Raw genomic sequence first — 26,594 nt, 5'->3', positions numbered from 1 at the left:
AATCATTGAATAATTTACTTTATACTTTTAATCAAGTACTAGTCCATATGAAATTCAGTCATTGCCTATAGTAGAAGTGATACATTGTGTAGAAAAACCCACAGAATTTACCATGCTGTTTTGATCTACATACATGTATGCTATATTTTATCGTAATGATAGTTTTTTCTGTATTTTGATCTGCATTTTTGAGAAAACCATACGTCTCCAACTAAAACCAAATTAATAATGATGAATCCTGCAGAGGGCCAATTTCATACACTCTCTATGTTATTTAAATCTCGAATGTGCAACAGCCAACTGACAAAATGGGACTGGTTGCTTGGCCTGTAACTGTTTCTGAAATAGAAATGAAAGTCAATTCGGTGGGTATTTGATATGCATGGATCCCCTTCTGATTTTTATGAAGACTGCTACTTAAGTTCTCACAAATCTAGGTTATACGCCATGGGAAGTATAATCATATAAAATGTTAAATGATTCCAATGTCAGACGACAAAGTATATTAAAGTATATAAAATAAAAATAAATGTCTCTTCTGCAATACAATTCAATCGTCTTTGGATAAGTCGCGAATAAGTGGTATTTCTTGTGCTATTAACAAAATAATGGACAGATGATGTCCTTCAAATATGGTAATGTAATGACGCATTTCACAATACAAAATACAATTCCCATGAGGCAAACAAGGAATAAAGATTACAAACCAAATCTTAGATTGCATTTTAAGAAATTTTTTTTCAAGTTATACAATCAAGTTTTTAAAGATCAAACAAGGAATAAAGATTACAAACCAAATCTTAGATTGCATTTTAAGAAATTTTTTTTCTAAGTTATACAATCAAGTTTTTTAAAGATCATAATACCGTAGTTAAATGCTAAGTAATATCTGTAATTTACAAGGACGTTTATAAAATATACTTTTTCTTCATGACTTTCAATGAATTATGATCTATTTCTTGAATAAAATTAGACATATGCATTTGGATGTGCCATTGATTTGTAACGAACAGGATATCTAGCGCACAAAAAAAACCAAAACGCTGCTTTTTAATTATATGCATTTTTGTACACTTTGTATCAAATCTATATGAAATAATAAAAAATGACGTAGAAGTCTCATCGACAAGATCAAATAACTTCAAGATCAATGACATATTGACTTTTCTCAAGGCACTCAGTTAAACAACGATGGTCACTTAAAATCACAAATTCCAAAGTTCAATCATCACTGGCGTTTAAAGGCAACCAAAAAATGAACATTTTAATACGGTGTACATCAACAATAGCTAGACTACAACGTCTCATTTTAAGAAAAAACTGTTTCAAGAGTAATCAAGGGAACCAAAATTCTGGCGGAAATCAAATGAATGAAATCCAGGGACAAAGGCCAGACATGAAAAACAGATACATACAACAAAGAATACAAAATAACCAAAATAATACGTACAAAGTAACAAAGGTAAATGAGTAACTCGGACTCCACTCAAAACTGGGAGCATGGACCAGGTGTACTGGTAGGATAAGCGTCCTTTGCTTTTCTTTACATGTAGATTTAACTAAACATAACCTTATTTTCTATTTGAAAATATAGTTCAATTTTATTGATAGAGTTACAATCACAGAAAATGCATATCCTTTCTTGAAAAAAAAAACAAGAACAGATATGAAAATGATTAAATAAGTTATGATAATTGTTCTTTAAATAATTACTTGACTAAGCTGAAACCACAAAAAATCCGAGTTCTAGAAGTTCAACAACATTTCGCCAAAATGTATCTTATCTAATCTATTCGTAAATACAGATTTAAAATAAATCATATAAAAAAAGTTGAATAAAAAAACAAATATTTGTTATTAATTTCAAAAATGTATATTTTTTCCCTTCAGCACCTGCGTATAAGCGTTCATATCACAACTTATACGTTATGCCAGAGCTTGCCGAGACTACCCAGACTTTTTGTATCGCGCAAGACTTCTAATAAGTAGGCTTCTAGAACAGTGTTATGTTGCTACAAGATTGAAGTCATCACTACAGAAGTTTTATGGTCGTCATCATAAATTCGTGGATCTTTATGGTGTATCCATTTGCGCCATGAAAACTTATCTGTTCAACGTGTCATAGTTATCCTTAGTTCCTCTTTCGACTACCTCGGACTTGAATTTTTATTAGGAACTCGGCGGGTGTTTCTATAATAGCAGAGGACACTTACCCTACCGATGCACCAGGTCCATGCTCCCGGTTTTTAGTGGAGTCCGAGTTGCTCATTTGCTTTATGTTCTTTGTTGCGTTTGTGTGTTTTCCCTGTCCAGTCTTTGTCCCTGGATTACATTTTTAACGCTTGAACCTTGGTTCCCTTGATTATTCTTTACAAAATATAGTCACAGTTACGAACCACGTTTTATCAAGTACATTGGCATTTCACAGCTTTCACACCTTACCCATGTTAAGCACTAACACCCTCCTCAATGATGAACTTTCATGTCTTGTTAACTGTCATGTTAGCTGTAACTGAGTCAATGCCTCTGTAGTCTGATCGTTAATTTAATAGATACATGTGTAAGATCTGTGGAGGATAATTTTCAATTGAATTTGAAAGGTGAGTTTCGTCCGCTGTTACGGAACGATTATAGTCACACATATAGATTGTGCATGTTTACAACGAAAATGTCGAATGTAGTTCCGGAAAACCAAAACATCTATTGCTGTTGAGTGTAGCCTTTTCATAATGTGTGGCTCCAGCTTCTAAATCAACACCCAGACGAATTGAAGACAAAAAAAGTATGAAAATATTTCGATGTTACACATTTTGTTGTCTGTTTTATTATAACCTAATTTTGAAATAGATTTTAGTCTGAAGAAATTGAATTTTCTTCGAAAGAGATTTTATTTGTCCCCAGGAATTGGAATTAGTTGTTGCCTTATATGGCCCTGAGATACAATATAACATTAAGTTGTAAGACAAAAAGACATTACCACAGAAAATTATAAATTACCATGTTCAGAGGGAAAAAAATGTTGCACTCGTTGTCGTGCTAGATATATGCTTAGATATACGTACTTGTACAGGAAGTTGATATTGGACTGCAAAAATCGACTACAACCCATGCCCCACATACCTATTCTGAAATCAATCCAGAGCCGAGTTAATTCCGACAAAATTTTTACCGACCAAGCAAGGTTGATCTACCTCCCACTTTAGATTGGAGAAATAGTTTCTTAATATATACCTAACGGGTTAGAACGATTCTTTCAGTTATACCTGAATTTGATAATATGAATTGGGAATGAATCTAAATCAGGTCACATTCATGGTGAATATAGTTTTAGTTAAATCATCATTTAAAAAATGTAATTCAATAAGATTGGAAATTTCTGAGCTGAAAGGAGCATAACTCTGTAAAAATTCTAGGGGATCAAAGTCTCCTGGTAAAATGTTTAACTGCATATGACGTCTTTCGTACCAAACGAGTGTCATAAAGTATTGTTCAACGCAATTGTGCCAACAAAATTATGTATAGCATGAGCAAGTCAAGTCTTATGTCTCACACAAAATGTGGGAGAGTCTGAAGGAGGTTGATCTATTGTAAGGGACAAAACTCTTGAAACTTGTGATGTGTGTGTATCATATTCAATTACACCAAAGCCTTTAAAGCTTTAATTTGAAATAGAATGAAATAAGTCCAAGTTACTTTGATGCTTACATGAAATTGATGTAAAATGGTGAACACAAACATTCCAATGATTTGTAAGAGTTGTGTCCCTTATTCTAGGTCTGCCACCGTAATCAACAAAGACAAAATTATCGTTATTGTTTCCTAAAATTGTAAATCAACTGATTGAACTATTGTTACTTCTTTGGAAATCAAAATGCATCCAAAATTATTATTTTCAAATGCGAAAATGAAAAGGATTTTCATTTGTCAAACCGTTTTCGTAGTTCGTAGTTTCCCAAACTTGACATGACGAGAGAGTGTTTTAAATATCATTTTAATGGAATGTTAGTCAGTTTCATAACATAATATTGATTAAAATTCAGTAACAGGAAATAATTCCAATGTAATGCGTTTTGGACTAATATACTATAAGGATCACTTCATTCAATACGTCCCCGATGACTGCAATGAAGAGAAATTGCATGTTTCTTTTTAAGTCGAATCCAAATTAGAAATATTTCCTGTCAAGAGACTCCTCACTCATTCATTTTGTAATTTTGATTTAAACATTTTATAATGCTATAAAGTGTGATATTTTGTAAGGATCAGGCCAAATCATAAAATTGAGAAACATACATGTCAAAATCCCACCGTTCCGACAATTTAATTTCACTCAATGATGCTTTCTCTATTTGGAAAGACCGTTTTTTGATATTTACATCACCTGATTTAGTCAGAAATCTTTCAATAGAATGTTAGAAAATGAGGTTTTTGATTTATCTGCCTTTGAAATGTTCATTTTCAATGAATTTCAATAAAATAATATTTCAATTTACCAAAACGATATGAATAATCTTATCTTTTTCCCCTTTTTCTTATGGTGCAAATAGTCAAATTAAACTTTCAAAATGGTGTTTTTATTTACCAAATTTTATCTATTGCCTGATTCATAAAGAGACCGACGCTTACAAGTAAGAAATACATAAATATATACTGAAACATTATGACATAATACGGGGCATTGTCATGAGATATGAACAAACTTAGAAGAGTCGCACTAGAGTATAATGCGAAATCTATTGGCATTTATGCCAAAGTGGAACCAATTTCAAATATATAAAACTGACAAATCGATTTTAGGAAATGTAAATCAGATTATATACAATGCTTGAACACTTATCTTGACCTTGAAAATATACATTCATATCATTTTATTGTCAATAACATACAGATATTATTGCATTTTCTTTTTAATACCCTGGAAACTCGGAATTATTTAGTTACGTAATTGTACGTCTAATACATTTTTAAGTTGCTATTCATTTACATGAACACGAACTCTTTTGCACGTAAAATTAAGTGTTCTGACGGTAAACTAGTTACAAGTACTACGCTGAACAAAATGTATTATATGAACCGGGTACGTACATGGCATAAGGTTTTTTTTCTTGTGAACGGAAAGCCAGTTAAAATCTGGTTGAACGTTACTCGTATTTAGAAAATCATTCTCCTTTTTTCAAATATAATGGAAATCACCTAGTTACAATTTCAAGGCAAAACAAACTCTTAGTATTCCTGTATATTAAGCATCATCACTAAATGAAAGTTCATGGATATGCATCATGACTGAACAAACTGCTTATATTCCAACATGGGTGCTATGACTGAGCAAACTGATTAAGTTCTAGCATATGAAACATGACTGAGGGAACTGCTTATGCTTTTGAATATGTGTCATAACTGAACGAACTGCTTACATTCCATCACATGCATCTTGACTGAATGACATGTTTATGTTCAAGCATAGGAAACAGGACTGAACAAACTGCTTATGATACCAGCACATTGCATCATGACTGAGCATATTGCTTACATTCCTGCATATGCATTATTTCTGAACGCTCAGCTTAGTTCCGCATATGCATCGTGACTGAAAGAACTGATTGTGATCCAGCATAGGAAACATGAGTGAGGAGTCGAAGTGCTGATATTTCAGGTAAGGAATCATGCCTGAGCAAACTGTTTATGTTCAAGCACATGAATCATGACTGAACGAACTGCTTATGTTTAAGCATATGCATCATTACTGAACGAACTGTTTATGTCCCTGCATTTGCATCATTGCTGAGCAAACTGATGCTGTTCTAGCATATGCAAAATGACTGAACCAACAGCTAATCTTTCTGCATTTGTATCATGACTGAATGACCTGTTTGAGTTTCAGCATATGCAACTTGACTGAATGAAAGCTTGTTTTCCAGCATATGCATCACCTAATGAACAAACAGTTAATATTTCTGCAGTTGCATCATGATAGAACGACCTGTATATGCTCCAGAATAGGAAACATGGCTAAACGAACTGATCATGTTCCTGCATATGCATTATGACTAAACAAACGTAATGTTTCTGCATCTGCATCATTATTGAACAAACTGTTTATGTTCCGGGCTATGCGTCATGACTTAACGAACTGCTTATGATCCTGCATTTGAATCACGGCTGAACAAAGTGATTATGTTCCAGCATATGCATCATGGCAGAACGACCTGTTTATGTTCCAGCATAGGAATTATGACTTAACGAACTGTCTAAGTTTTTGCATATGCATAATTATTGAACAAACTGTTCCATGCAGGCTATGCATCATGACTGAACGAAAGGCTAATGTTTCTCCGTAGGAATTATGACTGGGCAAAATGCTTATGTTCCAGGATATCCATAAACAGTTCCTTCAGTAATGATGCATAAGCGACTGATCATATTCAAGCTTAAACATCATGATTGAACCGACTGTTACCACAAAGGAATCATGACTGAACAAACTGATTATGTTCCAGCATAGGATTCAAGACTGAGCGAGATGCGTGTGTTCCACCAGGTGTATCATGACTCAGCGAAGTGATTACAAGTATATTCTACCATAAGCATAATAAGTGAACATTACTAGTATATTCTAGCATATGCTTCATAACTGAACATTACTAGTATATTCTAGCATATGCTTCATAATTGAACATTACTAGTATATTCTAGCTTAAGCATCATAACTGAACAAACTATTTATGTTCCAGCATAGGAATCATGATTGAGCTAGCTGTTAACTAAACTAGTGTAGCATGTACCTAGGCCAAACCTAGGTATTAAATTAGATGATTAGACTATTATAATTTTAACTCGTACTAATATTGGTATTGTAACACGATTGTAATGTTCTATTATGCGACTTACAGGAAATAACTACAGATAAATTGAAAACTGCTCAATAAAAACTGTAATGAGACGTAGTATAACTGGCTGAAATGCCTTCAATTCTTTCATAATATATCATTTTTCATATTTGTTTTATAATGCTATATTTGTTTATATATCGTGAATCGATAAAAGAGTAACAATGTCAGTATCAGTTCTTTTGCTTACTAATGTCAAAATCAATGTTTTTTTTTGTCATCTGTAAAGCCTCATTATACCAGATTGACATTTTTAAAAATTCAGTCTTACAAACAAAATTCGGTAAAAGTAACATTGTTGAAAATCAGTTTTGATAAGGCAAATCCTTCTCTCATGTCATGTCTTTGTTAATCGGCTACATGTGCAGATCTTTCATAGCAGTGTCTTTACTATAGACAAATACATGTACATAAATGAACAGTTAGACGCTGACAACATTTCTTTAAACCTTCAGAGTTAAAGAATTGTATTAATTAAATCCATGTAATTATTTGAGGGACAATGGACAAAGATTTCTATAAACAAAATCCTAATGAGCTTAGCCTAATGAAATACCGCACCTTTTTAGTGGGGTTATATATTCAATATTAAGAATTCCAAAAGTCGGGGGAAAAGACAGCAAAAACTAAATCCATTTACATGTGCTTAAGAAACCGTACAAAGTGTGAAATGACGAACACGTGTCAAAAGAAGGTACAATATATATCTACATTTGAACATGTTGATAACTAGTTGTTTTCCAAAAACATAATTTGTAGAACATAAAGTGTCAGTGTCTGTAAGAATCAGGCAATGGATGAAACATGGTATAAAAATCATCATTTTGATAGTGCAATTTTATTATTTGCACCATCAAAATCAATAAAAAAGACAATATTTTCCATATCATTTTGGCGAATTGAGTGATAATTCCATTGAAATACACTGAAAATGAACATTTCAAGGGCAGATAGCAGTCAAAAACCTCATTTTTTCTAACATTTTATTGAAAATTTGTAAGCAAAGCCAGTGATGCAGAGATCAAGTAATGGTCTTTTCAAAAAGAGAAAGTATCCTTGAGTGATATTACATCGTCAGATCGGTGGGGTTTTGACATGCATGTTTCTAATTTTTCCCATTTTGCCTGGTTCTTACAAACATATCCTTTAAGCATTTTTCTATTAATATTACTAATGCTTAATACGGGATTGAAAAGTATCTGATTGGGATACAACATAAAGGCAATGTACATGGCTGTATATAACACAGCATGAATTGTTATAAAAATGATCACAATTGTTTAAAAAAAAAGCGTTAACCGATATTTGTGAATTCATTTGAAAATGGAAATTTCGATTATACTTAATACTTTGAATGTAAGCGGATATTAGCAATGTTGAGCTTATCGTGCTGTGAGATTGTAAGGTTTGATTAGAAACACTTTCATGGTATTTTTAGAATGCTAAGTTAAGAGTTGAATATCAACAATATTGATGACATAATACTATACACCAAGACTAATCAATATCTATATTTTTTTCATTTTATTATAGTTTAATTAGAGTAAATAATGACGATATGATCTTCTTCGATGATTCTAATGCTTCATGTTTAAATGGAGGAGACGACATGGTGTAACCAATTATTGCCATTTCATGTAAGATAAATGGACTGTCCCTACTGGTGCACTAAAATATGGCTCGGCTATTTGCTCTTCGGTCTCGAGTTTCTTTTTAACTTTTAGTTCCTTTGTTTATCCCTATCTCTGTATACTACTTTTCTGAGATAGTTTTGTTTGATATTTGAATAATGAGTTCCAAGATATCGCTTTAAAAATAATCATTATTCACTGTAGGTCCAAAATGATGTAAAATGTCCCGATGAACCTGTGGGTTAGCTAAAACAGTTAAGTGTATGTTATAATGTAATTAGAATAATTAAATGAGTTCCGCAATGTAATAGGTTGGTTAACCTTAACAAAGTGTACAGAACTGTAAATAATTCAATAGGTATAATCGGATTTTCTCCCTTTTTATTCACAAATAAAGGAAACCATTAATGAGAGGTACAAGTCTTGTCTAGGTCTTAAATCCCTATTGGAAAGTCTTCGTTCGATCTTATTTGGCGAAAACTAAATATAAGACGACATTGAATATCTTAATTTGGAAGAACTTAACATATAAAGTTGTAAAACTAGACTATCAATACTTCCATCGCGTCTGAAGAGTATAATCTTTAGATCAAACGTTCAGTTTATTTAAATGGACAAACCGGAAATGACCATATAGTGACTTGCTTTTTAATCTTATATTATCACCACGTTTTGCCTTTTCAACCTTGCAGGTCTTTGTTCGGAAATTCTTAAGCACAATAGCACTATCCGGAATGTCTTTAAAAAGAATTTTTTTTTCCAATTTATATTTTAAATAACCTTTCAGTGCATTCTAAGCAGGTCAATCTATAATGGCATAAAGGGTTTATCAAACCTTGAATGAAAACATTTTATCAAATTTCTCGATGTCGTTTTCTTTTATACTTTTTATATCTTATAATATTTGGATGTGAAGCTAACTTAAAATTTCTATGTAGTGGTATAATTTTCGCTGACGGCACTTTCAGATGTTATTTTTTTCTCAATTGTATAGCTTTCACGGATACAAGAATGATCATTACATTACATTTATAATAGACCCCGTGAAGGTCCGGGTGTCAGAAGAAATTTGCCAAGCTTAACGCAGCGGCAGACGTTCGTTTCTTCTCTTAGTAAAATTTCAAACGTCTGACGCTTGATTATTTGTTAGCCACCATCCTTCTCATGTGGAACAACTGTCAAATCGTACACCAATAAGGGAGGTAATTGTGTAACCAAATAATTTTAGAATATGTAGCTGTAAAACATAACTGACCCTTTTTAAACAAATTGGGAAGAAAAATCTTCTGTGGCTATTTTTGTATCTTTGAAAAGAAAAAGTTTTTTTTTCCCAAAGGGATATATTATTGTAACTGTTACGTACATGGCTGACGTGACTCTCGCTCACAAGTAACAGACAATAGGAAAACAATTAAGTATACCATGAGATATTATATCATTAGAACAGCAGGAACATACACAGCAATGTCAATACTTGTTCGAAAGTTCTAAAACAATACAGATATCCTCTGGTTTACTGCTCATCATGCTATCTCTGATTGTTTCATTTTCAGGTACCTTAATATACTTCACAACAGGTGTCCGTATTTTAGAAAAGATAATATTGTATTTTCACGTTTCCTGTAGTTGTACTTATTGATTTGTTTTGCAGACAGTCGTAAGTTTAAAGTACAAGCCTTAGTCAATATCGGGCAAAAAAAAACACACACCGATCTGACAATAAAAATCTTCTTAATTTTAAGACAATGAAGTGACCACTTTTCGATCTCTGTATCACTGGATATGTTCGAAAATTGTTCATTATAATTTTTAGAAAATTAAGTTTTTTTACAGTTATCTACCTTTGAAAAATTTATTTGCAATGCATTTGATTTAAGTAAAAACTCATTTTACAATAATTATATGGAAAACATTGTCTTCAATCATTGATTCTGATGAAGAAAAGTAGTCAAACACTGACCAAGCGTTTGGTTTTTCATACCATATTTCATCTACTACATGATTCTTAAAGAGACCGACACTTCGATAGTTCTTAACTGATGATATGATATACAAGAGAAACCACACGGTAGAAATTTCACCTAAATCATAATAAAACGTGGCCAACGAAAATTGTATACTGTAATATTATCTTCAGTCTGTCTGTATATGTTCTCAGGAAGTTAATGGATTTTTCATGGAGAGAAAGACTATACTATAATCATTATATGAAAAAAATCATTGAAAAGAAATCTTACTTGTACTTCCAATACTTCTCGGGGAAAAGGGCAAGTACGACACAGAATAATGGTGCCGTTTAAAATACCTATTTAGAGCCGAATTCCAAAGAAACTGTTTCTATTTGTGCATACAAATAATTTTATCATAGAAAATTTGAAAGTAAAACGGTGGTCCCTCTTAAAGGATGCTCATAAAATATAGGCAAATAAAAATTCAAAGCGTCAACAGAGGGATAATATAATTCGTCAAAATCCAAAAACAAAGCCTAAACGTGAACTCGGGAAACAAAAACGACATTCACATTGTAGCGATCTGAATACAATGGATTATTCATAAATACTGAAGATAAAGAAAACAAGACCTCACTCATAAGACTAAACCACTAGCAATATGAACTCAAACAATGGACAGGAAATGACGTCAGGTGATTTGGAATGGTACAGTGTAAGCATGTCCTCCCCGCTAGCGTTACCCGTCAAATTGCTAGCGAGTATAATCCGTTAATAGCTTGTTCAGCAACAATAATGCAGCTGCCCGACACAACTCACAAAATTATACACACTAGGGAAATTCACTCAAATTCAGAATATTTTATAAACCAGTGGCCCATTCCTGATTATGCAGATACTGTGTTTATTAGGAAAACAAAGTTTATTGACCACCTCTACATTACTCCCTAATGTAGCTCAAGCGACTAATTCTGTTCAGCCAGGGCCACAAATAGGTCCCAATTCAAGCAACAAGACCTCCGTAGATTTACGCCCGCGAGATACAACGATCACCTGAAAAAAGTTTTTTCTCAGATCGATTGATTTTTATACACAATTAAAATCGCTAAATACTTATTTAAAATTTGCAAAGCTTTAGGGTGGAATTTGAACTTGATCTTTGAACCTTGTAAAGGCATGTGTTACATATATTATTCCTCTAAATCGAAGAAAAAAGAGAAATACCTACATGTACTTAAATGAGACGTATAGATAATCAGCAAATAGCTTAGCTCTCTGTTGTTAGGAAACCTGACGAATAGATCTAGATGAGAAGCACATTCGCTTCGGGGGTCAACAGGCACAAGATCGGGAGCCAAGATATACTTCGATCAAGTTGAATCGATCACTACGATGAATTTTTTTAAAAGATACATATACCGGTATTGTAGAACAATTCAATAGAGCTTTATGTTCTACATAATTATATTTACACAACTGTTCTTGTAGCCTTCAAATCCGATATCCTTGCTTAGTGTTTAACAGTGAACCCTAAATCAGTTCCTGCCAGATTTGACGTAAATTGCGAATGTGGGTCTTGTATTCGATGGAAGTTGATATGATTTTTCCTTATACCTATAATTGAACAGAATGGCCGCTTTTACAAAAAAATGGAATTTAGTTTTTAGTACATATACTTTTGTTTTTGTTTTTATGTTTTTACTATTTATTTGCAGAGGTTATGTGGCTATTAAAGTCACCCTGTTCGTCTGCCCGTTGTAGTTTTCTTAAGCAGATTTCTCAGCTCTCATTAGAGAGAATGCTTACGTTTGATATAATTAGTTCTTCTGCCTAATGACTGGTACCGCATGTCCAGTACGTGTATCTGTTTACAGTGCCTCTTATTATATCTTGATATCTTGGGTGATGCATAATTATGGAAATTTTCGTAACAAATTATTCTATGAAGAGATTTGATTTATAGTTTTACACAATGACTTGTTCCGTGTTTCAATTTTAGGTTTGACAATAATTGTTGTGTTTGGTCATTCCTAGCACGACATTGCGTGCAACATATTGTTTTGTGTGGAATTAGGGGAAAATATCCCTATTTATAAGCTATACCCCTGCCCTTGACATGCAGGGAGTTCCCTGTGTGGCAAACTGACTCACCCGTCACAATGATCTTCATATTTATAGATGTTACGTTAGAAAGAAATATGTCCTGATTTTTTGCCTAGCTAATTAATTGTTTTTATTTAACTACATCATTCGGAATGTGACTGCCAAAAATGAACCAAGCATCTAATTTTACGATTACATCGAGCGTACTCGATGTGTATCACCTTTAGAAACGAATTGCCTAATATCATTCCGAGTGCTCGAGTTGTAATGTTAAAGAATTCGATTGGGCATCGTACAATTAAAAAACTGATAGGTTCATAAAATTATCCTAAAAACCTGAAATGCATGCATGGACGACATTGACGTATTTTTATCCTAAACCGAATAAAACCGTATATTATATCCGCATTACCTAAAGCATTCCTTAAGGAAGTAGATAGAATAATAGATCTTCGAGGCTTCGATCGAGATCCGTTAATTGCCATAGTGTGTTAGTAAATAACATTAGCCTGCCAACCGCGGTAACGGTATAAAATCGAAGGATAATTTGATTTTTCTTTATCAAATAATGATGCCAAATAGATATTAGCGGTTTGTTGCTGTTTTTTTATTCTTTCTCGTTATCGATCTTCGCTTGGTTAGAAAAAACTTCTAATTTGTCATTTTAGAAATTAAAATCGAAGCTGGCAACCAATACACAAAAACTGTTCATGAGATTCACGTTTATATCTGTTTACATCTATTTGCTATCATGATCCTTCGCATTGTATGCGATTACAACATGCTTTAAAATAATCATTTAAATAACTGGCTTAATGTTTTAAGCAGATGCTTTTTAATAAAATTTGTATTCTCCATTCCCACTATAACAGTTTGTAAGACAGGCATGTGAAGGCACTAACCTTACGAAAGCACCCCCGTGCAAAATATTCAGCATATTTTCATTGTTAATCTTACATTTATGTTAAAAAGTAGTCTTTTTAAGAGTCATACAAATTCTGTTATATGTGATAGATCCCCAAAAAGGCTACTCATTTTTATTTTCGTTCTTTAGTTGCTTTATGGGTCTGTATGTTGAAATGAGTAATTATTCATTCCTATCTTTATGGTATTAGGAGATAATTCATATTAAAATTCAACACACAGTTTCTATTGTATTTCAGTGCCAATTACAGAATTATGACCATTGGTTTTGAATCTAAAATACATTCTATATAACATTCTATTTCCTTAGTCAAAGCTTATGTGAAATACCACATGTAAGTTTCTGTTTACTTTAACATTTTTAATTAAATATCAACAACTAAAAAATTGTAGGCTTTACAACCATTTAACATGATTCGTAGCCGGTGAGCTACTTAAAATTGAATGTTTGTGAGAATCAGGCAAAATGGGAACAAAACAGAAACATGCATGTCAAAACCCCTAACAATGTAATATCTCTCTCAAGGATACTTTCTCTATATGAAAAGACCATTATTTGATCTCTGCATCACTGGCGTTGGGCAGAAATTTTTCAATAGAATCTTAGAGGTTTTTGACAGAGGTATCTGTCAATGAGATGTTCATTTTCAGTGCATCTCAATGAAATTGTAACTCAATGGTCCAGCATTATATGGAAAATCTTCTCTGTTTTCCTTGATTCTGACGATGCAAATAGTTAATTTGCACTCTCATAATGGTGGATTTTTTCACACCATGTTTCACCAACTGCATGATTCTTACAGGGACTGAGACTTAAACGTTGTACGTCACTACAATGTTTAAGTCCCATTTCGACTTTTAAGAATAGCTTCAAAACTTGCATGCAATATCAAAACTGATTAAGGGAAAACCATTATTAAAGTCTACTATCGAATGCGCAATATACAATGTATGTCAGGCATGGACCATAACATAATTTCCTAGATAGATGATCAAGTATCATCATGCAGTGGGAAAATCTGATCAACAAGAAAATTCTAGCGCCCCTGAAAATCAGATGGTCCATGCCTTGTGTACTTATGTGAAATTAGTACACAGACTTCTACGTGATTTTTGCCCGAACTGAGCACATTAATTTGTGACAGAATTCATGTGAGTTTCACGTTAAAATCTTGTTATCTTCACGTATATTTCAAAAGAAGCTCATGTCATATAAACAATAATTGCGTTTGTAGAAGGCTTGACCTTTGGATTGAAATGATCGGCGCAAAAAAGTTTGTCATAATGACATTTAAATATGGTTCTGTCCTGAATACTGTAATCATGCTGAAAGGAAATTAATTTAAAAAAAATTGTTGAAACTTTTCGGACAAGGTCTTCATTTTGAGGACGATGTTTTATCAAGAGTGTATCATAACATATTTGTAATGAATATGAAAGAGATAAAAGAGTTGTACAATTTAGTAGTTTGAAAAGATGCCATAGAGTCTTTGAAACCTTTTATTATCTCAGGCGAACCGATTCTCCATTAATTACCAGAGACTGTATCCAACAAATCTACATTCTAAATTAAATGTCACATATTCATCAAAATTTTCATACTTGCGCTTGACACTTTCTCATAGCAATAATCTTATAGCACGACGGAACCTTCTATTTGTGAATTAATTAAGTGCAAAATATCCTAGGGACTTCCAAGTAATCTTGAACCATCCTGCCAGTAGATATATATCAATATAAAACAGTTCTAATACAAGGGAATCATGGTAATGATTTTCACTTTAATAGAAGTGATATGACTTGGGGATTACTCCAAATCTCTCGCGAACGACATGAAGAAGGCTTTGAAAAATGATACCAAGATGATGATAATATTCTAATCCACATATTTGACATTGAACTTCACAACAGATTAACATAAACACAATGAACACTTTTTATATAAAACATGGCCCAGTTTTGTCATGATTTCGTTGTTCTCATACTTTTATTGGTCATTGATATCGTTTTGAGTACTTTGCTACAAAGAACAAAACATTAAATATTAACGCTGGAATGCTATACGTATGAGTATTCACAAATTGTTTTGTAATAATACTATAGGTGGAGTCGTGACCTTGGTCTCCCATTGGCAGTAGAAATTGTCATGGATTGCTGTCAGAAGTTGATCTTCATAAAAGCAAGGTCGCTTTAGTACGAGTCAAGTTAGAATCAGGCACAGTGTGTCCTTTTACTTTTGACATACTGTCTAAATGTTTCTGTAGTAGTTCATTTGAATCTCGAACTGTAAGAAAAAAAATAAATCTTGGATACATGGCAAGTACATTTTTACGAATCTTCCTTTGAATATAAGAATGAAACATGCTTGGGGGTGGGCAGTTAAACGTCACTAATCATGCATTACATGTAACATCGGTCAACTTGAGACGTTTAGGTTTCCCGCCCGCACGATACCCAAACGCACGATAAACTAACGCTTCTGTCGTGCGTTTAAACGATAAACGAACGATCCCAGCGCGAGTTTAAATGCACGATGAACGAACGCTCCTAGCGTGCGTTTAAACACACGATAGACAAACGCTCATATCGTGCGTTTAAACGGACGATAGACGAACGACGAAAAAATGAGAATATTGACATATAATGAAGACAGAAAAAAAAATAAAAAAAGAAAATTACATAAATTATATAAATTAATAATAGCTAAAATATAAACATAACAGTTAAATCAAGGAAATAATCAAAGTATAAAAATAAACGAACGCTTCTATTGTGCGTTTAAACGAACGCTCCTATCGGGCGTTTAAACAAACGCTTTTGTCGTGCGTAAAACGATGTGTAAACGCACGATAAACGATGCATTAAGGCTAAAAACCACTAATTCCACTTCCCATAGGCTTCTATGCTAATTTCACAATATTCAATGGCTTCTCTGGACTTTATCTTAACTTTAACCTGCAGAGGACTATATATCAGCATGATTCTACATATGTCAGCTCACAGTCCTCAGAATGGCATGTGGGGTTAGCAGACTTGCAGTGCAGTACTGGTCACCGGAAGTGAAGGGTCTATAAATAGCATGGGAAATCCTAGTGTTTTCACAAGATAGGGGTATATTTAAAAATCATTATGGAGATTAGGCTTCACATCACAAGAAGCAAAATGCACCTATAAAATGTACAGAAATGTTTTTCCTTTCAGAAACTGTTTGATTTCTTTAAATAAGATGAGAACTTTTTTCACAGCACTATGAGGAACAGGGGTAATTTCTGCGTAGGACTATTTTTGCGTACGTTCCAAATGCTCATTGGTTGAATTGGTGGTCTGTAACCTTAACGCTAAAATTGGAAACGTGAACGTCTCAAGGAGTAACAAAAAAATACTAATTTCCGGCGTTTTTTAATAATATATTTTAGTTATTGAAAGAAATTTTGAAATCTATATACATCAAATGATTATTATTTTCGATTGTTTGTTATGCCTATTTTTTTTATTATATTAAATGAAGCAATAAATTGTCAATAAATTAAATTATTAGTTTTTTGCAGTTCTGTTAAAACAAACTTCATATTAAAGTGGAATATACACTAACCAAAAACCATTACCCTAGATATGAATGACACTCCATAACCCTACCAGTACACCTGTGAAGTCGGGGTCGCGGAAATGGTTTAGTTTCATTTTGTGTTTTGATTTGGTTTCTGCATAATTAGTTATTTTTTTTTTATTCTATTGTTCACCATTTTTTGTATATTTTAAAAATTGAATACATTTTTGAGATATAATACATTATTTTACCCAAACTCAAAGGGTTAATAGTAGCACTCAGAACCCAGACTTCCACAGAACAACTCAAGCCAGGGGTACTCCATTCAACCACACGAGGTAGTGCGCCTCATGTGGTTGAATGAAGTACCCCTGGCATCCAACATGCTGAAGTTGTCAGGCCATAATACGGAACAAAATACTACAAACCAAAGTGGTACTCCGTGTTGGGAAAAAGACCACGTTCCTCACACGTAAAAGAACCCTGCTGTGGTATTCGACGGGAGTAGGAGCCTCGGCTTTGCTACAGGAGGCTAAATTGCCGACCCCGTCTCCCTATTTCTAGTGGCAATCTAAATTTCGTCGACTCTGTTTTTCTTACGCTTTATCTTATGTATCATTTATTTCATACTCATTTCATGTTCATTTTATCATCCAATTCAGGTTCATCGCCACGACAAAGCCGTAATCATGCTGCTTCAGCGTAAAACAATAAGAACAAATTTATCAATCATGTTTATAAAAATCACGTTGTTCGTCTGTCGTCACAATTATGTTGACTACCATTGAATGGATTAGGTTCTCTTTCTATAGATGTGGGATACTTTGTAAACGACTTCTGTTGCTGGTTGATAGCAACTTCCGGTACGAGTTAGGGTACACTTAATGATTGTAATAACAACAGAATGCTTGGATAAAATAATGTCCATCAATTAACTTCAATGGATTTGTCATTAAGTACTTTTTTGTATCTATTATAACGACACAGAAAGTTCATATGAAACCCGAGTCAAGATATAATGAACTGACATAAAATTTACTTGATATATTATTTGTTTTCTTTTTGCAAGAATAAGTAGGAAGTGTCGAGGAGTGAACTATCCTCGAACTTTTTTCCTTGATATATGTTTATTTATATGTGGAACACCTCATCATTGAATTAAAAAAAGACACGTGTTTAAATTGCAAATGTCGCATTACTTTTTTCTCAAATGCATGTTTGGCGATACTTATTTTTCCTTTTTCTTGTCATATTAGGCAGGTATATTAGCAGGCAATGGTTAACATTTACAGACAGTGAATGTTTATATAGAACTATTGGTCTCGAAAAATCTGGGAATTAATGAAATAACCGCAAATTAAATCAAAAAGTTTCTCCCATTCTGAGACGACGTTTAAAAATACAAAATAAACTTTTCAACTACCGCGCGCTGATTATATTTCTGCGAGAGCTTCTCGCCATTTGACATTTTCTGAGTTTTTTTTTACAGATTTCATTGGAGAAACCGAATCTCATTCAGCCTATTCTTCATTTAAACTATTTTCCATTCAGTACTGAAAGAAAATAGATGTGGGCGTAAAAAAGGAGATTATTATCGAGTGAACTATAATTTGGAGGTTTCAAACCTGAACTAAATTGATTTGCCTATTTTTGTCTCATTCAATCTAAAGTTCAAAGAAGTATAACTCCCACAAAATTCAGTGGATCGTAAGTTCCTAGTAATGTATATACCAAAACTGGAAATCATTTCCTAATTATCTACAAAATATCAACATATTTGATGCAGTAGCAGTAGTTTCCGAGGAGTATCTCTAACAAAATTGTGAGAAACAGACAGACGGACAGGACAAAACAATATATCTCCCACCAAAATAAGGTAGAAATAATAATTATATCCAACCCATTAACTAAATGTTAAGAAAAAAAAACATATCTTTGTAATCTACAAAAAAGTCATAATAAAACATGACATTGTTACCGACGACCAAATGTAGGTTAACCTCAAGCTAATATCACGTGTTGCTTACCTTTATCATCTATATCGCTAGACATATTCAATGTCACTATCAATAAAATACCACTCATAAATATGAAAATGACACCAAGAACTATAACCCAACGTGTAAATTTCTTCCGTCTGGCGGCGTCTTGAAAGAATTTGATATCATCAAGAATAGACTTTCGCGGCTTTCGAAGAGGTCGGTGGTTGCTTTCCATAGGTAAACATTTTTCGGACAATACTTCAATATCATTGTCGTCTTCATTATCTCTATCTTTCGGAGAAAACGAAACTTTGTGTCCAGTATCCATTACAATGGCTCGAATGAATTAACCAGATATTGTTTTTTCAAGACAACTGATATCCATGTTGATGTACAATTTATGCGTGTTGTTCGATTAGAATAAGTTCATTGAAATGCCATTTGTAAATATATTCCAACTCCTATCAAAAACACAAGAAAACATTTGATTTTATCTTAGAAGACAGCTAAGTGTCCCGTGACAAGTAATACCACACAAACATCGAACTGTCCTCCCTGCTGTAAGAACGTCCTTCTAATACCCACAGTTAATCCCTGAGGCAATTAACTGTTTTAATGTTGCTATTAAAAATCATTTTGACCAGTCTTCCAATAAACTGTGCCGAGATCACGTTCTGTAGAATCAGTACAAGATTCAATAAACTGAGATACTGGCAGTGATTGAAGTTTTCAAATAAAAGAAGATTGCACAAATTACAAATTATTTATACAACGTGCCCCTCAGCATCAGTTGCTAACTGGCTTTACAGGTATATGTTAAAACAACTGACTCATGTTTTTCTTGTAATTGGTTTAAGCTTCGCCATCACAGCGCAAGTAATAACCTTCCGATTGCATTAAATCTGATGTTATATGCATCAAAATGCACTTTATCAATATTTCATACAAATCTGAGATACTTTTACAGTTCTAAAAGATCAATTTGCATCTAGTTTGAATTGATATTTCCTACAGCAAACGATCTAGTTGTCAACTATAACATAAAGATCTTTTCCAAACGTTGTGTGGTTTTAGATTTACATTCTAAACCAAATGAATAAAATGTATTGGCTCAGTAGATAAATAAAATAGGAAAATAAGGAGCCCGGAGCATATTTCCGTCGCAATTCAAATAAATATTGATATCCTAACCTTATTCAATTAATACTTAGTCTACATTTTGTCAGTTTAGATAGATTGATTTTTTTAAATCGCCCCGTGAAGGTCCGGGTGTTAAAAGAATAAGCCTGCAGCAGCGCTAAGCTTGTCGTAAAAGGCGACTAAATAGTGCTCAGAACCCTAGCCGGGGGCTAGGGCGCTCTGCCCACAGAGCAACTGGGATGTGTGCCCCAGGTGGTGGAATGGGGTATTCCTGGCGTGTTACATGCTGGGGTTGTCAGGCTATAATATGGAAAACCTGACCGCAAACCATTGTGGTGCACCGTGTTGGGAAAGATGCCACGTTCCTCGCACATTAAAGAACCCTACTGTGGTATTCTCCCGGAGTAGGAACCATACGGCTCCGCCACAGGAGGCTAAATTGCCCGACCCTACCCATTTCTCCCTATTTCCAGTGGCAATCAAAATATGTCAACCCCATTATCCTTGTATCCGACCCCTTTTTCATTTCATCATCATTTCATGTTCATTTTATCATCCATTTCATGTTCATCGTCTGAATATAGCTGAAATATTGCTGCTCGGACGTTAAACCCCAACAAACAAACAAACTATTTTTTTAAATCACTGAATACAGCAATGTACGAATTTCAAGATATTATTGCAGTTTTGTGTACGTCATAAGTAGCAAATCTTTAATGGTTTAACCTTAGCAAATCCTTAATGGTTCAACCTAACCGATTTTTTTTTCAACACAATGGCACAGTCTCCTTATACACACAAAACAGAACAATGGTTATATCTAATAACAATTGAGATTTTTTTCCAAAACGAAACATTAAATTTAATATAAGTGCTTTGTTTTAAACATACTAATCTGTCATTGAACTGAAATTGTTAGTGTTATGCTTGTAGAACACGATTTTGAACTTTACTACAATATATTCATTTCCTAGTTATTTGTCGTCTTCAGTTTAACTGCCTTTAATATAACTTGTCATTATATTCTAATACCGAAATAATTTTTATTATCTAGGCGTTAAACTCCAACATTTCGATAATGGGTATATTAAAGAGATAGCAAATTTACACGTATTATTGCATTCGGATAATCAGTAGATTTTGAACTTCGAATTGAAATCTATCGGTTTTTGTTTGCTGCCTTATTCATAAAGATGATTGTGTAATATTACTGCCTTTCAACACGCGGCTAGTTTGTTTGAAAAGAGAATGAGAAGAAAAAAACTTATGACAAAAAATTTACAATATATAAAACTGTGTTTTTTTATATGTACAAAGTGTATGTTCATATATTTTATAACAGTGATTCGATTGCCACAAGGCCCCGTGCAGGTCCGGGTGTTAAAAGAATAGGCCTGCAGCAGCGCTAAGCTTGTCGTAAAAAGCGACTAAATAGTGCGCAGAACCCTAGCCGGGGGCTAGGGCGCTCTGCCCACAGAGCAACTGGGATGTGTGCCCCAGGTGGTGGAATGGGGTACCCCTGGCGTGTTACATGCTGGGGTTGTCAGGCTATAATACGGAAAACCTGACCGCAAACCATAGTGGTGCACCGTGTTGGGAAAGATGCCACGTTCCTCCCATGTTAAAGAACCCTACTGTGGTATTCTCCCGGAGTAGGAACCATAGGGCTCCGCCACAGGAGGCTAAATTGCCCGACCCTACCCACCTCTCCCTATTTCCGGTGGCAATCAAAATTTGTCGACCCCATTGTCCTTGTGTCCCATTCCTTTTTCATTTCATCATCAAATTCATGTTCATCGTCTGAATATAGGTGAAATATTGTTGCTCGGACCTTAAACCTCAACAAACAAACAAACGATTGCCACAAACAACATGTACTGTAGCTAAAAAGGAAATATCTGTCGTCAGATTTCTATCAATCAATATGCGATATAACAAGTTTTTTCCCAAAAACTTTGCGTAAGCAGAGGACGCTTACCCTACCGGTGCACCTGGTCCATGCTCCACTTGTTTTATTTGAGTCCGAGTTGCTTATTTGCTTTTGTTACTTTATATGTATGATTTTAGTTATTTTATGTCCTTTGTTGTGTATGTCTATTTTCCATGTCTGGTCTTTGTCCCTGGATTACATTCTTTTGATTACCGCTATAACCCTGGTTCCCTTGATTACTCTTTAGTTACTTCATGTTCTTTGTTGTGCATGTCTGTTTTCCATGTCTGGTCTTTGTCCCTGGATTACATTCTTTTGATTACCGCTATAACCCTGGTTCCCTTGATTACTCTTTAGTTACTTCATGTTCTTTGTTGTGCATGTGATTAACGCTATAACCCTGGTTCCCTTGATTACTCTTTAGTTATTTTATGTCCTTTGTTGTGTATGTCTGTTTCCCATATCTGGTCTTTGTCCCTGGATTACATTCTTTTGATTAACGCTATAACCCTGGTTCCCTTGATTACTCTTTAGTTATTTTATGTCCTTTGTTGTGTATGTCTGTTTTCCATGTCTGGTCTTTGTCCCTGGATTACATTCTTTTGATTAACGCTATAACCCTGATTCCCTTGATTACTCTTTAGTTATTTTATGTCCTTTGTTGTGTATGTCTGTTTCCCATATCTGGTCTTTGTCCCTGGATTACATTCTTTTGATTAACGCTATAACCCTGGTTCCCTTGATTACTCTTTAGTTATTTTATGTCCTTTGTTGTGTATGTCTGTTTTCCATGTCTGGTCTTTGTCCCTGGATTACATTCTTTTGATTAACGCTATAACCCTGGTTCCCTTGATTACTCTTTAGTTATTTTATGTCCTTTGTTGTGTATGTCTGTTTCCCATATCTGGTCTTTGTCCCTGGATTACATTCTTTTGATTAACGCTATAACCTTGGTTCCCTTGATTACTCTTAAGAAGCTTGTTTAATGGTTTAAAATTTAATTGTCGATAAACTTAAATATAAAAAAATATTGAATATGTTCAAATAAAAATAATTTCCAAAGAGACATCAAAGTAAAAACACAATTGTATGGTCTCAATTCAAAAGTTGGTGGACGATACTGAGGCATTAGAATGTTCTTTAGAAATATCATTTTTTGCTATCGTCTGAAGTGTTCAAGTGATTTTTGTTATTCGGCCGGAAAAAGAAAGAAAACATGACCGTGGAATATAGTGGATCAACCTCTGTAAAAAGTACAAGGATTCATTCACGAACAAGTAACAATTTGAGAAATTTCAGAATAGGTTTCTTGCAGGCGCTACAGGTGACAAAATCGTTAGATTTATTTCCAAATGGCGGTGATCATTTTACTTTAACTTTTGTTGTTGCTGTTTGTTGTTTGTTTATTTGTGACTTTTTTGTTTAGTTTTATTTTGTTTTGTTTGTTTTTCAGGGTTTTCAATTAAAACACTTTTTCAATATACATATTTTTAAATTTTATTCTTGTCCTGACAATGAATGAAACATTTGTGGATCCGACTCTATTCTAGTTTGGAAATGAATATTCAAACACTCCATGGCTTAGCTCGAGAACTTGTGATTGTTTGATTAAATCTGAACATTCAAGGTTAATGGTTCATTAAATATCGACAGATTTAAGCATGTGCATAAAATACATTGAAAATATACAGAGCAGCATGTCGACAATATCCACTGAGTCCGATATAAATACCCTTAAGTTTGATCATATACCAAACAGCTACGTAATACGGTAATGTCTTTTATTGAGTCCGATACTAGTTTGCACATAATTTCGAATCAGTGATGTGAACTGAGTTGCGAAACCAGTGCGTCAGACAATATCAGATATAACATTCCTCTACATCGATTTTTTCGGGTCAATGTGCCTATACAATAATTCTTATCAGTCAATATAAGAATAGATGAGCTAGCGTCATGATTAAACAAACCTAGCACCTTCTTAGTACGCCATTAATCCAAGTGTCAGAGAAATCAGTGCTTGTTTGTCGTTGATATTATCTAAAATTGTTTTTTGCGTCGGACATTTTTTCTATCATATTCTTAATTGTCGCGTTCGAATATTTCCTACAATACACACGACCTATACATATAACTGCTTTTTTTAGGTTTTTTTTACTATTGTTTTAGGGGGATGATAGACGATACTTTTGTTGCTTTATTTTATTAGCACTTTGTGTTCGTTTTGTAAATTTATCAATTAATATTCACTTTCAGTTGTCAAGTACCTCTCTTAATTTGTGTTCGTCAGTTTTATCACTTAAACCACTTCTTTTTTTGTTGTTTTGGACTTATAAAAAACTCGTGCTAAAGTCCAAAGTTTAAGACTTATCAATTACGTAATGGAGATGACATTATTCTACCTTATTGTCTAGTGTCCCGTGCAGGTCCGGGTGTTAAAAGAATAGGCCTGCAGCAGCACTAAGCTTGTCGTTAAAGGCGACTAAATAGTGCTCAGAACCTTAGGAGGGGGCTAGGGCGCTCTGCCCACAGAGCAACTGAGTTGTGTGCCCTAGGTGGTGGAATGAGGTACCCCTGGCGTGTTACATGCTGGGGTCGTCAGGCTATAATACGGAAAACCTGACTGCAAACCATAGTGGTGCACCGTGTTGGGAAAGATGCCACGTTTCTCGCACGTTAAAGAACCCTACTGTGGTATTCTCCCGGAGTAGGAACCATACGGCTCCGCCACAGGAGGCTAAATTGCCCGACCCTACCCACCTCTCCCAATTTCCAGTGGCAATCAAAATTTGTCGACCCCATTGTCCTTGTGTCCCATCCCTTTTTCATTTCATCATCATTTCATGTTCATTCTATCATCAATTTCATGTTCATCGTCTGAATATAGCTGAAATATTGCTGCTTGGACGTTAAACCCCAACAAACAAACAAACCGTCATTTCATGTTCATTTTGTCATCAATTTCATGTTCATCGTCTGAATATAGCTGAAATATTGCTACTCGGACGGACGTTAAACCCCAACAATCAATCATTCAATTAATCGACTCTCTGTTACAAATAATTCTTTCATTCCAGCAACAATTAGGCAGTGGAATAGTCTTGATCCAACTACACGAAATTCTAATTCAATTGATGTTTTCAAACATGCAATAAGAGGTACCGGGTGGTACGACCGTGTAGTGCCAAGACATTACTCTAATGGCCCAAAGAAATTGTATATAATCTTAACTCTGATTACATCTGTTCGGCAACATTTCTTACCTTTGACCAGTACAAAGCCAAAATTATTTCGGAAGCTGCCAGTGGTTCAGGAAATGAAGATGTAAAAAATATAATAATTATAGAACTTTTTGACTATCTGCACTGGCTACCTATTGAGATGACCATATATATATACACGTTTACCTGTTGACCCTTTTGTATATATTTCTCCTATGATTTTATGATAGAAAATGAGTGCCTTGAATTATGTAGTTCTATTGGTCGTTCCTTCCGAGGGACTCGAACTCGTACCGCTGTGACATCTATGGCAACACCGCCTGCACAAAGTCCAGCGCAGAGCAACTGGGATGTGTGCCCCAGGTGGTTGAATGGGGTACCCCTGGCGTGTTACATGTTGGGGTTGTCAGGCTATAATACGGAAAACCTGACCGCAAACCATAGTGGTGCACCGTGTTGGGAAGATGCCACGTTCCTCGCACGTTAAAGAACCCTGCTGTGGTATTCGATAGGAGTAGGAACCTTTGCGCTCCGCCACAGGAGGCTAAATTCCCCGACCTTACCCATCCCATACCTTTTTCCAGTGGCAATCAAAATTTGTCGACCCTATTATCCTTGTGACCCATCCTTTTTTTTTTTTTTTTCATGTTCATTTTATCATCCATTTCATTTTCAATGTCAGAATATAGCTGAACATGAAATGGATGATAAAATGAACATGAAATGAAAAAAAAGGATGGGTCACAAGGATAATAGGGTCGACAAATTTTGATTGCCACTGGAAAAAGGGGCATGGGTAAGGTCGGGTAAATAATAGTTCAATGTATTATGTGACTGAAAGTCAGCCAACGTTTAAGAGAGCCTTTGTAGCAATAAAGCCCAAGTTTCTCAAGTGTGGGTGCTACTAAGAAATGAAATTCGATTTTTAAATGGATGTTCTCACCCTCTAATAAACAATCAGATTCCCTCTATTGTTATGTCGATAAAGAACAAGAGAACCATCGTATCTTATCATTAAATCCAGAGTATTTGACAGAAGACAATGCTAAATGTGTCGATGCTGGCTACTGAGTTATAAATTACTCAACACTGGAGCTTCCCTTTCTATGTTCCAATTGTTTTGTGTTTATAGTCTCTCACCTAAAGTTGAAAAATAATTATCGAATTTTAGTTCAAGTCTGATTTCATTCTGGTTACCCTAGTACTAAAGGTTTTTAATTTGTAAAGATGATATTGTTTGGTTTTGTTCAAAGTGAATAATAAGATACCCAGACGCCATC

At 34.3% G+C, this 26,594-nt stretch overlaps 1 protein-coding gene across 2 annotated transcripts; it reads right to left on the bottom strand.

Annotated features, from left to right (window-relative positions):
* On the bottom strand, window positions 1-19,999 carry LOC148612868 (uncharacterized). 2 transcript variants are annotated; one of them, XM_088594717.1, is made up of 2 exons: window positions 19,069-19,999; window positions 1-339 (listed from the first exon to the last, which is right to left on the bottom strand). In XM_088594717.1, the coding sequence occupies exons 1-2, from the start codon at window positions 19,349-19,351 to the stop codon at window positions 275-277; spliced, it is 348 nt and encodes a 115-aa protein (XP_088450843.1). In that variant the 5' UTR covers window positions 19,352-19,999; the 3' UTR covers window positions 1-274. The 2 variants fall into 2 exon arrangements, with proteins under 2 accessions (XP_088450843.1, XP_088450841.1); XM_088594715.1 differs by lacking the exon at window positions 1-339 and adding an exon at window positions 15,020-15,778 and having other exon boundaries at window positions 19,069-19,959.
* Window positions 20,000-26,594: the final 6,595 nt, after the last annotated feature.

This window comes from Perna viridis, chromosome 7, assembly GCF_037379345.1.
Source record: "Perna viridis isolate PV_CMFRI_1.1 ecotype Kerala chromosome 7, ASM3737934v1, whole genome shotgun sequence".
NCBI lineage: Eukaryota > Metazoa > Mollusca > Bivalvia > Mytilida > Mytilidae > Perna > Perna viridis.
Note: the sequence above shows the minus strand (reverse complement) of the source record. Positions and strands in the feature narration are given on the sequence as shown.